The 17,350-nt window shown below is 39.8% G+C and overlaps 1 protein-coding gene across 1 annotated transcript in view; it reads right to left on the reverse strand.

Annotated features, from left to right (window-relative positions):
• Nucleotides 1–274: 274 nt before the first annotated feature.
• Nucleotides 275–17,350, reverse strand: part of LOC109957888 (protocadherin-10-like) — a 21,995-nt gene continuing 4,919 nt past the window's right edge. Inside the window, exons 3-4 of the mRNA XM_020596128.1 lie at nucleotides 17,293–17,350; nucleotides 275–2,673 (exon numbers count right to left, since the gene is read on the reverse strand). The exon at nucleotides 17,293–17,350 is cut by the window's right edge and continues 55 nt beyond it. Coding sequence (XP_020451784.1) covers nucleotides 2,225–2,673; nucleotides 17,293–17,350 — 507 coding nt within the window. The 3' untranslated portion in view covers nucleotides 275–2,224. The remainder of the gene's footprint in view (nucleotides 2,674–17,292) is intronic.

A 17,350-nucleotide genomic window follows, 5' to 3' on the forward strand; every position in this document is an offset into this window, starting at 1 on the left:
GAGGAATAAGGCCTTGGATTGCTCCTCAGATATCAAGAGGTTTACAGCTACTCAGTATTTATTTCTGTTTTTCTCCCTCAGCGACTACGGCCAAGGCTTTGTTACAGTTTGCCACACAAGATAAGAAAGTTTAACCAAGGTTGTTGTTGTCCAGGTTACTGTTTGTTTACTTTTATTTTGCTGTCTTTAGCATCAGTGTTGGTGGTACAGAAATTCACGCTGTCTCCGACAGGTCCATATGGAAGGAGCTAGCAAATCCTTTTGCGGGCTGAAAAGACAGAGAACACACTTGGTAAGACAAATGACACCCATTCCTTTGAGAATTTTTAGGAACTTAGCTGGCTGGAAATACCATCTCTTGAAGGATGCAAGTCACAAAGGACTCTCTCTCTGAAGTTATTTATATACCTTAAAGGCTGGCCGTTGCAGTATAATGGTCAAACTGATTTTGGAATTGGGTGCAAACAATGATAAATGTTCAGAATTTGGTGGCTATATAATGCATGCACAGAAAAATACACAGAGCACTAATTGCTTCATTAATTATATACAAATGGATCATTAAACATTTATAAATCTTTTTCAAGGCAACCCTGGTGATCAGAGCATTGCCATAGTCAGTAGTTGCATGCAGTGATATTTTTAAAAGTGGATCATAATGCCTGTTGGTTAAACAAAGCCTCAGCCTCTGGGATCAGTCTCATATTGTTTTACATACTGATGACCAACAAAACCTTTGTCATTGCAGCACTGGGTTGATTTGTTCCAACAAACCAGGTAAAGTGTGGAAAACTGTAAATCAAATGGGCAAATATGAAATAAAATAAAGTTGTGCGTTTTGGGCTGAGTGAATATGGAGTGCATTTATCCCGACCCTGCAAGGCAGACGAGATGAGCAGACACGCAGGCAGCTATATTTGGAGCAGAGCAAGCTCTAGCACCTAAAGGCCAAATACCAATTATTTTTCACACAGACCTGATGTGCAAGAGAAACATTGTCTGGCTCTGTTTATTAAATCGCAAACAAGAAAAGAATTATATATATGTACATATATATACATATATATATATATAAAGCAGCTTATGGTGCTCATTGTTTACCTGAGAGACAGTTCACAGTCGACATGCAGTATCATGGAGGATGGTGGTTAACATGGTGGTGACTTGACTGGAAATGACTTCTCTTCTGAATGTGTATATCGAATCCATTCTCTACTCTTAGAGCTAATAGAATATTCATGTAATGTGGGAGCTTGGAAAGCAATTGAAAGCGGCAAGAAGTGTCCTGCCATCCTTTTCATCCCGTTCAGCTTCTTTAGAAATGCAACCTGGAAACTCAATTTTACTCCAGTGGATATCAGTGTTTCATTTGCCAAATTACTTTATAGTGTAATATTTTCCCTCCTTTTTTGCACAAGAACTTGAGTGCATGATTTTTCATGCCGAGGAATCTTGACCTCATGGTTGAAGGCCTACCTCGCCCACCCTTCTTTATGTCAGGTATTGATCTACAAACAAGCAAGTGAGTACATACTCTAGACTTTCTTTTTAGAACTAAAAGAACTTCAGTCCTTGCGAAAAAGAAGAAGCGTGGGTTGTGCGTTTCACCTTTTGAGCTGTTCAGTAGGGAAGTCTCCATGCTTGAGCAAAACATGTTGTTGAGCAAATGGGAAAAGAAGTCATTTACAATGAGATGATCTACCTTTAATTTCCTCTCTATAGACTTACATGTTTTTTGTAACTATAAACAGCATTTAATTGTATATGTGTAAAGATACTAAGAATAGAAACACAAAATGTGCTTGTATTGGTGACCTTTACTTATATGAGCATCAGATCAAAAGGCTGATTGGAAAGGATTTTGAGGGGTAAATTTAGAGAAAAGTTAAAACAAAATAAAAAGGGGCCACAGCATTTTAGCCTGAGTTCAAATCAAATTTTGTTTATTTCGGAATAAGTCACATGATTACAGACAGCATTTAAAGTTAGGGTGAGATTAGTCCGAATGTTTAAAGTGGGTTTTGGAGAAGGGGAGTTAGAAATATTAGATTATATTTTACATTTGTCAAAAGAAATCATTTACAAAAAACGTAAAGAAAAAAAACTGTACAACAAAATATAAAGCCATATTTGTAAAGCTCTTTAAAAACTGAGGAAATAAAAGTCACAAAACAACATAAAATGTCCAGATCAGAATCAAGAGGCACATTCATCAGCCCCTCTATTAGTACCTGTACTGGACCAGACCAAAGTCATAGGGTCCCAGGGAACTTTCGTACTGATACTCACAGAGAAAGGTGGGTTTGTACGGTAGGGTCCCCCTATCATACTCTTTCCTCTCTAGCGTGCTGGAGCTGTACTGCTGCTGTTGCTGATGGAGGTGATGGTGAAGGCTGTGGTGTGACTGTGACCTTTGACCGTCCTTGCCAAAGGTGGAGAATGCCCTATCATTGGACGAGGCGGCGGACGAGGTCATGGTGAGTTGGTCGGAGAGGTTGACAGAGGAAGGTACCTCAGTGTCGGGTAGCGTGGCATCCATGCCGGGGACGTGCAGGTTGCTGCGGTAGTCCGGCCCCTGGCGCCCATCAGATGGCACAAAGGACGGCATCCAGCAGCGGTCGGAGTGACCCAGGGCTTTACACTCCTCTGTGCAGTTGGAAAACAGGTCAGCACCTGCAGAGAAGTTACAAACAGAAGGATAAGAGATGGAATGGTGGATAGAGACATACAGCAATATAAGGGATGATAAGTAAACAGCAAAATAAACAAAAAGAAGTGGAAGCATGAGAGGAAAAGTGATTTGGAAATTTGGAGTGGAAAAGCGAGAGGGAGGGCACGATAAGAGAAAGAGACCAAAGAGAGAACACAAGTTAGCAATCATGTGCCAGTGTCACAGGCAGAAAAAAGTGAAGCAGAGCTATTCATCAAAGAGACAAGGCCAACATTGATGAAGCGAATTGTTTGTTTTCGTCTTCACCTCATTCATTCCGAATGAAATGTGCAATCAAAGTGATGTGGTGTTGCGAAAACATTTTACCCCATCTCCATATCAACATCCTCAGACTCACAATTGGTACCCAAACACTAAGAGACAAAATCTGAATCCATATTCCCCCATTCTCGCACAAAAAAATGATGATTATCTTAAAAAATGTGCCACAAAAACCAACAATGTACTCAGTGGCTGTTTAATCACACTCTAATGTCAATCATCCATATACAAACCGACAAAGTGTGTAATTGACACAGAACTGCTGCCAAAAACAAAACATAAACATAAAAAAGATGAAATTAACATCTGAAATGATATAATAGAAAAACACACACTCTGACGCACATACACAAATAGCATGAAAGAGGTACCAGTTATGTTAATTACAGTCTCTTAGAGAGAATAAAGAGGAGAGGACAGGGAGAAAGAAGAAAGAGATTTTGAAAGGCACGAGAAAGGAAACAAGAGACGTGAAGTGAGTTCTATCATAATAATGAGACCCTGTAGTCATTTACTGATTGTGTGCTGACTGGATTTGCAGTCTTCCTGGTTTTCCAGTGTAGCTGGGACAATGTGAGAAAGTGTTGGAATGTGGCAGTCAAAGCGGAAAAACGAGCAGTTTAGGGCGAGAAGAGGAAAGAGATATGTGAGGAAAGAGAGGCAGAAAATGAGAGCCAGAGAAACAAGGGAATCTGTTATCTGTGATTCCCTGAGGCTAAGAGGGCTTCAGATCAAAGGGTCTGCTTACACAAATCTATTCCACTGATCCACTGGACTGATAATGCCACTGTTGCTCTATTAGTAAAAGCAGACGCGCATACACAAACAAGCATACATGTCAGTAGATATCATGCTAAAGAAGGAAAGATAAGCTTAAGCTGTAAGTATTTCGACACAGACACAAGGGAATAATTCTAGAGGGGGCAGAATGCTGTGTATCACTGTCAATAATAGATCAATGCAACAATCCAAATGAAGCAATGATAACTAAATAGTACCTGTATGATGGCAAAAGTGTGTTTTGATCAAAATGTATTATATGGTTCTCTGTTGAATAGTCTGGCCTCCCACAACATTTAGCCATTAGTTCATTGTAAATGTTATTACATGCAAAATGGGTGAACTAGTTGCTTTTAGTATTTGTCAAGCATAGTTTTGTACAGCTCTGTTAGACTGTTTTCTATCTTTGTCTGAATTGTTGAATTGCTCTAAGGTGAATCTTGACTTTCACTAATGAAGGGGAATGTGTGAAGCATTAGATCACCCAATGATCAATGAGTTCACTACTGTAAAATAGCTCAGAGGAGCATCTCATCGACCTTCAACTGGCAAGTATATATAAACAGAGCACAGCACAGTGTTGCCGTTTCTGACAATGGGTTAAACAAGGAAATAAGCAGCATCAACTGCTGGGTAGAAGAAGAAGAAGAAGAAGAAGAGTAAGGCTGTGTGGTGAAAGGGTAGGGAGGCAAAACAGAGGAAGGTAGAAAAGGCCAAACACATACAGTAAGTGTGTTCCCAGTGAAATATGGTCTGCGCTTATTGAGCACATTGTCATTCATGGCCTTACAAAGGCTGAGGCTGGTTGAAAGCATCCGAATGTTGGTGGAACAACTGTTCTGTCTAGGGGGTGTTTCTTCTGTTTACATCTCTAATGTTGTATTTTTTTTCCTTTGTACTATGCAATGATATAAAACACTTTCTTTTCTGTATCACAATGGCACTAATGTAAAAACAGTAAAAGTGTAAATGTGAATACTGTCCAAACTTTGGAAGTCAGTGTCCACATACACTGACCGGCCACTTTATTAGGTACACACGTACAATTGTATGCACTTCACTGCGACACTTCCACCTTAACATCTGTTTTATGAAGCTCAGAATGTTTCAGTTTAGGTGAAATTGTCATAAATGCATACATTCAATTATATGTTTATTATTGACGTCATTGTTAAAGGTGGTATTTTACTGGACTACATTATAATCAAAGTTGTCTTTATATTAGGAACAACTTGAACTGCATACGGTTGTACTTAATAAAGTGAAGGGTGAGTGTACAGTACAGTGTGTGTAACCTTTCCTGTTGAAACAGATGCATACCATACACAAAATGTTTTCAGTCATTGTCATCAAAACCCGAGCCACAGTTTTTGTATGAAAATATCACAAATACTTAAATTTTACATTACACAACATGACTAAACATTCTGACTACCATGTTTGTAAATGACCTGTTCATTGACAAGTACTTTGACTTTTGAGAGATAAACTAAGAATGTTGAGCAAGTCACATGCTGTTTGTACAAAATGAAGTATCAGTCATGGATTACATATTATCTTTACCTACAGTGAAAGAGGCAAGAGCAAAAGAAGCATCACTGGTCATAAAGACAGTGGTTTACACTGTCAGGTTTTTCACATTTGGCTGATTTGCTCTGTCAGACTAAAAGCTGTTGTTCTATTGCTCTGTGCATTTCAAGCACCTTCCTATAAAATGACACCAATTTTAGTTACTGACTTAAAAAACTGTTAATAAATAAATAAATAAATAAACGAATTCATTATTGTTCTCATAAATTCTACAAACAATACCCCATAATCACAATATCAAAAAAGTTTGTTTGAAATCTTTGTAAATGTATTAAAAATAAAAAAACAAAAATATCACATGTACATGAGTATTCACAGCCTTTGCCATGACACTCAAAATTGAGCTTTGTTACATCCTGTTTCCACTGATCATCCTTGAGATGTTTCTACAACTTGATTGGAGTCCACCTGTGGGAAATTCAGTTGATTGGACATGATTTGGAAAGGCATACACCTGTCTATATAAGGTCCCACAGTTACCAGTGCTTGTCAGAGCACAAACCAAGCCATGAAGTCCAAGGAATTGTCTGTAGATCTCTCAGACAGGATTGTATCAACGTACAGATCTGGGGAAGGGTACAGGAACATTTCTGCAGCATTGAAGGTCCCAATGAGCACAGTGGCCTCCATCATCCTTAAATGAAAGTGGTTTGGAACCACCAGGACTCTTCCTAGAGCGGGCCGCCTGGCCAAACTGAGCAATCGAGAGAGAAGGGCCTTAGTTAGGGAGGTCTCCAAGAACCTGATGGTCACTCTGAAAGAGCTCCAGCATTTCTCTGTGGAGAGAGGAGAACCATCCAGAAGAACAACTGTCTCTGGAGGAAACCAGGCACCGCTCACCACCTGGCCAATACCATCCCTACAGTGAAGCATGGTGGTGGCAGCATCATGCTGGATGTTTTTCAGCAGCAGGAACTGGGAAATTAGTCAGGATCGAAGGAACAATGACTGCAGTAATCCTTGATGAAAACCTGTTCCAGAGCGCTCTGGACCTCAGACTGGGGTGACGGTTCATCTTTCAACAGGACAACGACCCTAAGCACACAGCCAAGATAACAAAGGAGTGGCTACAGGACAACTCTGTGCATGTCCTTGAGTGGCCCAGCCTGGAGAGATCTGAAAATGGCTGTGCCCCGACGCTCCCCATCCAACCTGATGGGAGCTTGAGAGGTACTGCAAAGAAGAATGGGAGAAACGCCCCAAAAATAGGTGTGCCAAGCTTGTAGCATCATACTTGAGGCTCTAATTGGTGCTAAAGGTTCTTCAACAAAGTATTGAGCAAAGGCTGTGAATACTTATGTACATGTAATTTTTTCTTTTTTTTTTTTTATAAATTTGCAAAGACTTCAAACAAACTTTTTTCACATTGTCATTATCGGATATTGTTTGTAGAATTTTGAGGACAATAATGAATTTAATCCATTTTGGAATAAGGCTGTAACATAACAAAATGTGGAAACAGTGTTGTGAATACTTTCTGGATGCACTGTCTTTGTATGACAATTGGCAAAGGTTTATTTCCAGTGGGGTTGGAGGGAACGTGCCCATTACTCACATTTTAAAAATCTTGTCCTCCTTCTCTTTTTATCTTTGTTAAATCTCCATAACAGTGCCCTCTTACTGCTCAGCCACCATAGTCCAGATGAGAGGTGGGAGGAGTTGATAAAAATGTCAATATGTTTATCTGAGTCATCTTCCAGTTATTACCGTGTATGCAAAGCAATAAGCTTAAGGAGCAGCATCAAGTGGCACAGATTGAGTCCAGGTTGTTTTTGTCTGGGATTTTGCTTCTCAGGCTATATAAGTCTTCTGTTATTTTTTGGATTAAAAATTTAAAGTTTATTCCATATTTTTTTTAGCTGCAGTTAATATTTTCCTACACTGATGCTTATTAAAGTCAATCAAAAATAAGTTTAAAATAAGCAGGGAGCTGTTTGTAGTTGTAGTAAAGATACAAATACAGCATTATCTGTCATCTCTATCAGTGAAATTAAATATGATTTCAAGGAGGATTACAATGCGGCAGAGATTTACATAGCCTCTTTCCCCAATTTTATTGTTTGTTATACTACCATTATTATGGAGGCTGCGATAACCAATTTCATTATAATGTATTATATGTAACTTAAGATAGATTCATTTTTCACTGAGACAACAGCAGAGGAAGTAGATGATAGATAGATTAATCACAGTATTTGGAAAAGCCTTCCAAATATAATGTCATCCACATGTAAAAATCATATTTTATTAACAACAGTGCTCTGAACACATTGTGTAAGAGCTGCCACTTTGACAGATTGTATTCTCTGTGTTTGTGTGCATTGTGTGGATCTAATCATGTTGCTAACTCAGGCCTCATAGGGAGCGAGACAGGCAACAAGACTGTGCAATGACCAGAGAGCCAGAGGATAGCAAAGGCCAAAGAGACAGAGGGGGGTTGCAGATTTCACAGATGGAGACAGCAGGCATGAGAAGCAGCAAGACCGCAGGAACCATAAGGAAGGAGAGGGGAGACCCAGGCAGTCACAGATGGAAAGTGCAATGGCCAGAAAAGACAGGGGTAGACCTGTACCTCACAGATGGAGACAGGAGAGGGGTTAGACAGGGTGGGCAACGAGGGGGAGGACTCAGAATTGGAAAATCTCTAATTGAACACTAGCTTTTATGTGCTGTATTTTAACCTTTATAGAAATGTTGTCAACATCCACTTTCTACTCTCAGGGCCATGTGGAGCTTTAGACTGTCCTAGTTCACTGATGAATAAGAATAAATGTAGAGGCAAGGAAAATGTAGATGTAAAATTATGCTCAGAGACAGCTACTATCCACCAGCCATCACACTGCTGACCTCAAGGACTCTATGAACATACATGTGCAACATACACTCATACATGTACATACACACACAATTTCTGTCTCTGTCCTCACACCACTCCTGCTTCACACTCCTCCCCTGACACCCACACAAATGCAAATGCGTTTACTCTCACACTCCCACACACCACGTGCAATTGTACTTTGTATACTATATATATACTGTATACTCACAGTATATTTATATACTTGACAGTTTTCATTCCTGTGAACAATATTGTTCTGCTTTTACAAGCCAGAGTTCATTGCACTGCTCTGTTACTGTACTGGTGCCAATAGAAGAACTTCAGTCTTGATATAAAGTTTTATGCGGTTCAGTATAACATGCTCTAAACCTTGTATATAATTTACGTGAGTAAAAATGCAGAAAAACAGGGACTGAGGAACAAAGTTGCCTATAAGGGCTGACAGCTACTTGCTTTACATACAGTACTGTGCTTGATTCAGCAAGTTCTGAATACATCAGGTGTTTGTTCAGTCTGTTTACCTCTCTCTTTCCTGTCTGGCTCACAGAATTAGCACTAGTCAGGGCTTTTCCTGCGAATGGGTTCGTTTGTTTTTATCACCGCCTAGCATGCGTAGGTTGTGGGTCAATAGCAGCGGAGAGAGAGAGATCGCGTTGGAGAACACAATAAGAATCTATAAATTTCCCACACAGTGTGGAAAAGCCTCTCCTGGAGATCTGCGTAAATGCTAATTCAAATTTTGACTGACATTTACTTGCATTTACCCTCTGATTCACCCCTGGAACTAATGTATATTTATGCTGTCTTTAAAGGTTGGGGGCATATAAATCAAGGCATTTCTGTTAATTCCCACTTTACAGTTAGCCTTTAGCCTTTTAAATGGACTTTTTGCAAATTAATTTCCTCCTCGGATGCACAGGGGTGTTGACCTCGAGCCCTCAAATCATCTCTGTGCTGTTGTGCAGATAAGGTAGTTGGAAGCCATGATGCAAATGCTGCTAACTGTAAAAACAAGTCAGCAGAGGTGCAAAACCAAATGCACACACAGTTCTGCAGGAAGCACACACACACACACACACACACACACACACACACACACACATGCATACAGATAAAATGCAAAATTAATGTCGAAAGATTAAGAGAAAACACTTTTTTCCATATCTCTCATATCTCAGTATTATTAAGCATGCACAAGGGCGTACTGTACTCTGGAGATGAGGTGTAAATATAGTCTACTGGAGTCACTGTTTACCGTATATCAGGCTCAGAAAAACTCGTCCCACTAGCTTCCAAACTACTACTGATTTTTGCCTGCTGGCTCACTCTTAAAATACAGCTACATCAACACACAGGGTATGTTTGAAAACACACACACACACACACACACACACACACGCTGAAAATACTCTCTTAACATGGAGATATGTAAATGTACATGACTAAACAGACAGACAGGCCACACGCATATGACACCCAGTGGCTGTTGATCTCCATGAAGCACCTTTTCTTCCTCAGGCAGGAAGCAAAACAACAACCAAAACAGTGACTGGCCCTGACAGGCCCTGCCAGCAGCCCTGTCTCTCAGTGTAACCTCAACAGACAGGGAGAACGCACGCGCATACGCGGCGAGATGTAAACAATACTACACAATGCAAACACAATCTACATGCTAATAAGCAATCAGCACTTCTTTTTTTTCATTACATCTCTGCATGTTTTCAAAATCCCACGTCAGTGAGATTTGACTAATTGCGCTACCTGACTTACATCCAGCAACTGGAAAGAATGGAAAACACGAGCCCTGTGTCTGAATTCGCTTTTGTAGCTGTATTATATTGGTCGGGTTTGCAGTCGCTCCCTCCACCGGCTCATTTGTCTGTCTCTCTCTGTCTCTATTTGTCCCTCAGTGTCTCTTTCTCTGTCTCTTATTTTATCTCACATTTAATCCCCTCTGTCTATTTCTTCCTCTCTCTTTATTTCTTTTTCTCTCAAAAAATACACTCATCCCCCCAGGAAGAAGGTGTCTTCTATCCATACCTCTGTTTTTCATCTTGTCCTCCGGAGAGAATACAGGCACAAAACATCAATATTTGGACAGCAGCTCAGGACAGCAGGGGAGTAGCATAGCTTCACGAGTCACACGAGTTGGCCAGTGAGGCTGTGATGAGTAAACCAGAGATCTCCCAGGGCCAAAACAGAGCAAGATGGCTCTCACCATTTCCAGTAATGACAGACAGAGAAATTGTTCAGAATCTCTGAGAGGCAGCTACCATTTTCTGTTTGTTGCAACAGGGCTGGAAAGGCCAGGCAAAATGGCGGCTTGCCCCAATAGTGTGTGTTTGATTAATATTGCCCCTTATAGTTTGTTAGAGCAAAGCTTCGGGATAATGACTGAGTATTGATCTATAATTTGTACTGTATGCTTTTCATCACTCACTTTTTGAATCCAGCGAGCCATAATATAGAGTCTGGGCCAGACTATTATACACTGAGACCTCCTGACGGCACTACTTATGGGTAATTCAACTTTTGTTTATGAGAACTTATAGGCTTTTAGCTCTGAAGTCTAAGGTGCCCCCCCCTTTTTTGTTTTTTTTTAGCTAGCTAGTTGCAGTGGTAAAAAACAGAGTGCACAGATCAAGTAGCTAAGCTGTGAATTTCTGTGGACAGGTTGGGAACCAACTACCTTAATTACTTTAGAATTTTTAAATAAAATTTAGAACTAAACCTGAAAGTGTCTATATCCGAAATGATGATAACCATTCTCATTCCACAGTAAGCTTGTACAATATACAGTATCTTTGCTGTTGCTTCTGAATAAGTTTGGCTAATATGGGGTTAGCTTAAAATCTGTAAGACAGTCTGGCTGTGTGTGCTTCTTGGCATGTCATCAGGCCCATTTATGTGTTGCATAAGCGATGGAATAGGGGACTCATGTAATTTTTCTTTTCTGGGGAAAGCGCCAGACATGCCATGATAACAGAGGAAAGCTGAGGCTGTCACAAGCGGCGCCTTGTGGAGGGACCGAACACAGGAATGATATTTGTCATGATCTGAGGTAATGCTGGTGCTGGTGATAACATTACGATCAACCTGCTGTGAAAAATTAAGTCCTCTTATCTGTCTGGAGCGGATGAAAGAAAAGAGGAAGAGAAAAATGGACCCAAAACATAGGGAAGAAATATTCACTGTATTGGGTGATTTTTTTTTTCTTTTTTACAAGAATCGTTGGCGTGCTGCCACTTGAGATGTAACATTTGATCAGGAAGATTATCTACCACACATTATAATAATACAGTAACGCAGTATGACACATGTCTCACATGTCATAACATTAGTTGTTGATTTGTTTCCCTGTTACTGTGTCAGACTGTGACTCTGTTTCCTGAGAAATCGTCATTCAAATAGAAACCTGCACATTATATACATGTATAGCATTGTATCTTTACACCTGTAATTATTATTTACAGTGATTTTATTTCTGTAGCTTGTGTAAAGAAAAAAAAAACTTTATCAGAAACAGTGGTCATTTGACAGTTCACAGCTACAACAACAAAGCAGCTCCAGTCTCAAAATGGTCATAAAACTGAATGGACAAAACAACAAGTATCAATTAAAAAACAAACCATTAACTAGCTGCTATTTACTGCTGTTTAGTTTGCACTGTGTTAAAATATATTTGTATTTATTGCTTTCCCCTACAAAGTATTCAGCTATAAAGACCATGACATTGGAATTCAAACTGGACAGTGCAGCAGTAAACGCAGCACCAGATGTAGTTTAATTTTTCTTTCTTCACTGGCTCTTACTGCAATAAAACCCTGCAGGTCTGAGCTCATCGCTTTGAGTACTTTCATTAGAGTATTAGAATAAAAACCAGAGCAGAAAAGAAAACAACATTATCATGATAAATTAACTCAGAGTACCTTCCTATTTCTTGACTGGTGTTTGTGCTGGCCTCACTGGGAGCTGTGGTCCTGAACGCAAGCTGGTAAAGGCAATTTTTTTTTAGATATGTTCTATATCTATTTATTACATTTTATATACTTTTTTATATTTGGTTGTTTAATGCTAGCTAATTTTCTGCTGAAAATCTAAAAGCGGACAGTATGATCTCAAATAATAGCATCTATCATGGAGTTTGGCTTGAATTAATATGATAATAATAACTTTGTTGACTGAATAAAGATATTCAGTATTACTTTTCTGTATAAGAATGTCACATAATGTAGACCACATACTGTACCCTGACACGGTTCTTGTTTTGATATATTTGGTTTTGTGTGTGTGTTTAGATGCTGTTAAGGAGTAATGCACTGCAGCTGCACAGGGACCATGGCTCTCAGTAGAGATGTGCAGACAACATGAACCCACAGCGAGGCTGTAGCCACATTGCTGCTCCTGTTTAAACATTGTTGGAAAAACCTGGCTTAGCACCCCATTGTTGGGGAATGGCTCCATGACTGCATCCTCACCTCTCAGCAACTCAATTTGTAAGTACAACGTTGCTACTGGCATTGGGAATGTTAGCCAAAACTACAGACATCAGACTCAAGTCCCAATGCTATCCTTATCATTAAACATGATGTAGTTTACATTCTGTATCAAAGCAGAGAGTAGTGTAAATGAAGCTACTAGATCACCTTATCCAACACCTGAACTCATGCTGAGCATTAGTAACACGTATCTTGACATCCTAGTTTATGTTTCTTGTGGGAAGTTTAGCGTCGCAGCCTGGATGGAGCAGATGTTCTCTGACTTTAAATCTCTGGGCAGAAAGGATGATATGTGTGTTACCCATGGCCAAAGCATCTTTATGACTCCCAGGACTTTGCAGAGATTTCCATTACTCTTGATACCTTATGTTTCACTTCAGTAATAAATATCCAAGGCCCCTGTCTTAGGCAGTGAAAATACATCCTTCTCACTTTTGATCCTATGTTTTCAGTAGATTTGAGGCATATTCATATGTACCCGTACTGAAGGTTAGGCACAAATGAGTTCTCTTTTTGATCCAAGGTTAGGAACACGTCATTTGCCATTCAGTTAATTTGTAAAGCACAGCCAATTCATACCAAGAACAAATTTAGCATGAAAGCTGCCAAAGTGTTTTGATGCTAGATTACAGGACTTTCCTATTGTGCTTCTGATTCATTCCCACATATAACTAAGTAAGATGAAGTGACTGCACTCCTTTCTCTAACTTAACCAGGTCACAAAAAGATTTATATGCTTACTTAGAGCTAATAAAGACATGTTGCAGGAATCCAAGTAGTTAAGCCAATTAATTAATGAAACTGATTGATCTTTCCTTTTCTCTGCTGACTTTGATTAATAAAAGCACTCATCTTAGAAGAAGTGGTGACCCATCCACCTGTTACTGACACAATGCAAGTAGTTTTTAAATGAAACACTGATTGCATCCTATTTACTTTTTTGTTTCACATTTACATATTTTATTTCTTTTATTCTGTGCCATACTGTACTGTATGTGCACTTTAACCACAGGACCCTCTTGAGAAGCCCTTAGTAAATGATTGTGTCAACCTCTGTGTAATTTTCTCATAAAAAAGCCAAACATTTGTTGTTTTTAGCTTTTGAAATGCAAAGATTTTCTGCTTTATATGCTGTCTTATACTGTATGATAGTAAACTTAATATATTTGGCTTTTGAACTGTTGATCCAAAAAAACCTAACAATTTTAAAGCAACACTTTTGGCTCTGAAAAGCATTTTTAATTATTTTCTGACAAAAAACTGAGAAAAATTTAATCAGATGTTCTGTCTTTTAACTATAGAACTGAACACATTTTGTGGACTGAAAGGTTTTCTGTTAAGTGACTGACTTTTTTGCTTTTCATTTTATCACTAAGCAAAGTTATGTTTTCAGTGCATTGAACTTTTTTCGTCTTCTTTTCATTCCCACTGAAAAATGTTGTTTATTTTCCTTCTGTCAGCTTTTGAACTAAACCTGGGACATTCTTTTGGTCTCCAGACTCACATAAATATTTATATGTCATACTATTTTGACATAAATGCATATTTTTGCATCAACCATTCATTCTACACGCCCCTGTTTTGTCAGTGTGTAGGGCCTGAGAGGAAGGGGTTTCCAAACCCCAGTGTGCTAAATTCCTCTGACATCTCACTGATATGGGAAACAGCAACATGGTGTCCGCCACTAACTCATAATCAGCCATCTAATACACCGTTGCCAGAGTGATTTAATTGTCCCATTTGTCACAGCTGTTGTTCTCACCAAAACAAACGTCATGATAATGATCATTTCCAGTCTCCCACCCATCACACAGCCTTCCACAGCTGATTGAACATTTCTCAGATGCCAGTTTTTTCCACTGATGAATATTTTATACTTTCTTATCTGCCACTGTTTTTGTTTTGCTTGCTAATTCTTACAGCCATTTCCTATAAAGATGATGAGGGACATAATGAGGGGAACAGTGCGTAATTCGGATCACACTAGAGCCTAGGGAGGTAAAAGGTGTGACAGTCAATCAATAGTGCTTTCACTCTTGACACAGCAGTGCCTCACTCCAGACAGGCTACTTTCAGAAAAGCCATTTACCCACGTTTTAAAGGCATCCGGTGATATCCCAGCATCACAGACGGTGTCCCTTTGATTTAAAACCACGCCAGGAGACTTATTTTTTTAAAGTGTCAGACAAGCGGCCGAGCGGGAAGCTACTGCAGGTGTAGTTGATCATATGCCAACTGGAAATGGTTTCCCCTTGATTTGAAATATACTGAGGCACACCAAAAGAGAGAGTGTGCCGCACAGTCCCATGAGGAAACCCTGTCTCTAACCCTACTTTGATAATTGCTATGCAAAGGTTCTAAAAATGAATTACTGATCAGCCGAGTGTTGCGGAGAGCCAACGTGTGGGGGAGACAGAATGAAGGATGAGACCCTGCCACAAACCCTGGGAAACAATATGTGTTTGTCAGACAATTGCACACAGAATACAAGCATATATACTGTATGTGCATGCTAAATATAACTGTGTGTTCGCCTGTGCATACAAGTGCATGCACACACATGGGTTTGCTTTTGCAGAAGCAAAAAGAATCAGAAATGCATAAAAATGCATATGGTCTATACATAGTCGTGGCTCAGGCTTATGCAGTCGGGCTGTCTACTTACGAGCATCCACTCACACAAAACTCATAGGCAATAATCTACACAACCATAACACACAACCCGCATGACACCAAGCAACAATATTCTCATTCTTTTATATTTACACAGTAAAAGAAGCCACACATACATACATAACAAGACATAAATGAGCAATGTCATGCCTGTATAAAGGCAATATACACACGGCAGCGTGTCAACACACATGCAGATATACATACAGGTATTATGTATATACCTACAGTACATATGAAATCAGAAAAAGGTACACCTTTACACACCCCTCAACACACACTTCGCCTGGTGTTGTTTACAGAAGTCTGTGAAACTCAAGTGTCCCTCTTTCCAAAATACCACTCATGTGATATTACCTCCCGTTGAGTGGTAAGCTGTTCCCTTCTAAATCCAACATGAGGAACAAATGTTGGTTTCCTCATATGAAATACAGAGTACAGCACCAACTGGGTATGCTCCCTGGCCAGTGCCAAATGAGCAAGCTCGGAGCCAAATAAAGCTGAGAAAACATTGGTTCATAAATATGGGCCTGTAACTGTGAGAGGAAACCAGCAAGAAGGAATTCAAGACAATATTCCACATAAGATGAATTTTAAAACACGCTCACTTGTCTTTTGGCTGTATGTACTAAAATTCCTACCACAAATTCATAGACATAGCATACATTCCATGTTGTCCCTTCTGTCGTTTGTATATCTCTGGTCTGTTGAGTAGATATGCTTTAAAAACTGACAAATTTGACATGGCCTTGTTATCCTGTATAGATCACATTCTAATGGACAATGTTCATGCAGAATTTGTTCTTGGTAAAACAAATCTAGAGCTTTTTGGATTTCTTCGAGTTCTGCATTTCAGTTGTGCACAGTTTGACATTTCCAGACTGTGTCACCAGCGAGAGCAGGGAATGACTCCGCCACTGCTTTATCTTGGCTCCATAGTTTGGCTTTTTTCCATTAATATTGTCCAACACCATAGAACCTAATGAGGATCCTTCGCTATTTTACAGCACCTCTCTAATCTGCTCCATTTGTATTCCCCGCACTGATATGATATTTGGCAGGCTCTGGTCTAGACAGGGGTCTTACTTGAGCGGTGTGGTATAGTCTCTCAGAAGGAAAGGGCAATTCAATATGAAATCAGATTTTGTATTGCTCCACTTTTTGTCTGACTCCATGTTGATCAATAAACAGGTACTAACCTAACAGAATTTCAGAGTGAACAAGAGGAGGCTTCGCTAAAAAAAATGTACTGCACTGTAAAGTGTAGTAGAGAAAAGAGAGTTAGTAAATAAAAGCAAAGTGAGAGTGTGGATGGTGAAACGTTCCCTAATTCCGACATTTTGCCTCCACTTGAACTTACTGCAGAGCTTCAAAGACTTTAGCTACCAAACACAAAGAATGCAAAAGCTGCTAATGCTTTTGATCAGCTGAATCTATAACAAACAAATGCAGTTCAAAACACAGACTGCGAGGCTGATTGAAATGCTTCTCATTATATCAATTTAGCTTCCACTTGAGTGAACCTATTGATTTGTGCCACTAAAGCGCTACAGGCCTCACACTGCCTCGCTGCAAGTCGCTGTCCTTTCAGCACTACTCAGTGAAACAGCAGCAGGGTTCGAAAGAGAGAAGGGGAAAAACAAAAGGCAAAGAAAGAGATTTCCCCAAATATTCCACCCTTTCACCCGGGTGTGAAATACAATCAACACCTCGGGGATGTTCATGCCAGCCAGCCAGCACCCTCGGAGCCTAGGCCTTCACACACTCTCAAATTAAGGAAATTAAAAGTCACCGGTCCGCACCAACAATTCGGCATTATCCAATTCACAGTCACAAACAAACGCTACTGAAACTAAGATGGGAGTGGGATCTGTGAGGACTGAGATGACAGTGTAATTATGTGATGTGGGGGTACTCACCGGCCGAATGACCCCGGTTGGTTGCATCATGGTCACTGTCTCCCTGTTCGCTGTCTCC

Source organism: Monopterus albus, unplaced genomic scaffold, assembly GCF_001952655.1.
Source record: "Monopterus albus unplaced genomic scaffold, M_albus_1.0 scaffold29.1, whole genome shotgun sequence".
In the NCBI taxonomy this organism is placed as follows: Eukaryota; Metazoa; Chordata; class Actinopteri; order Synbranchiformes; family Synbranchidae; genus Monopterus; species Monopterus albus.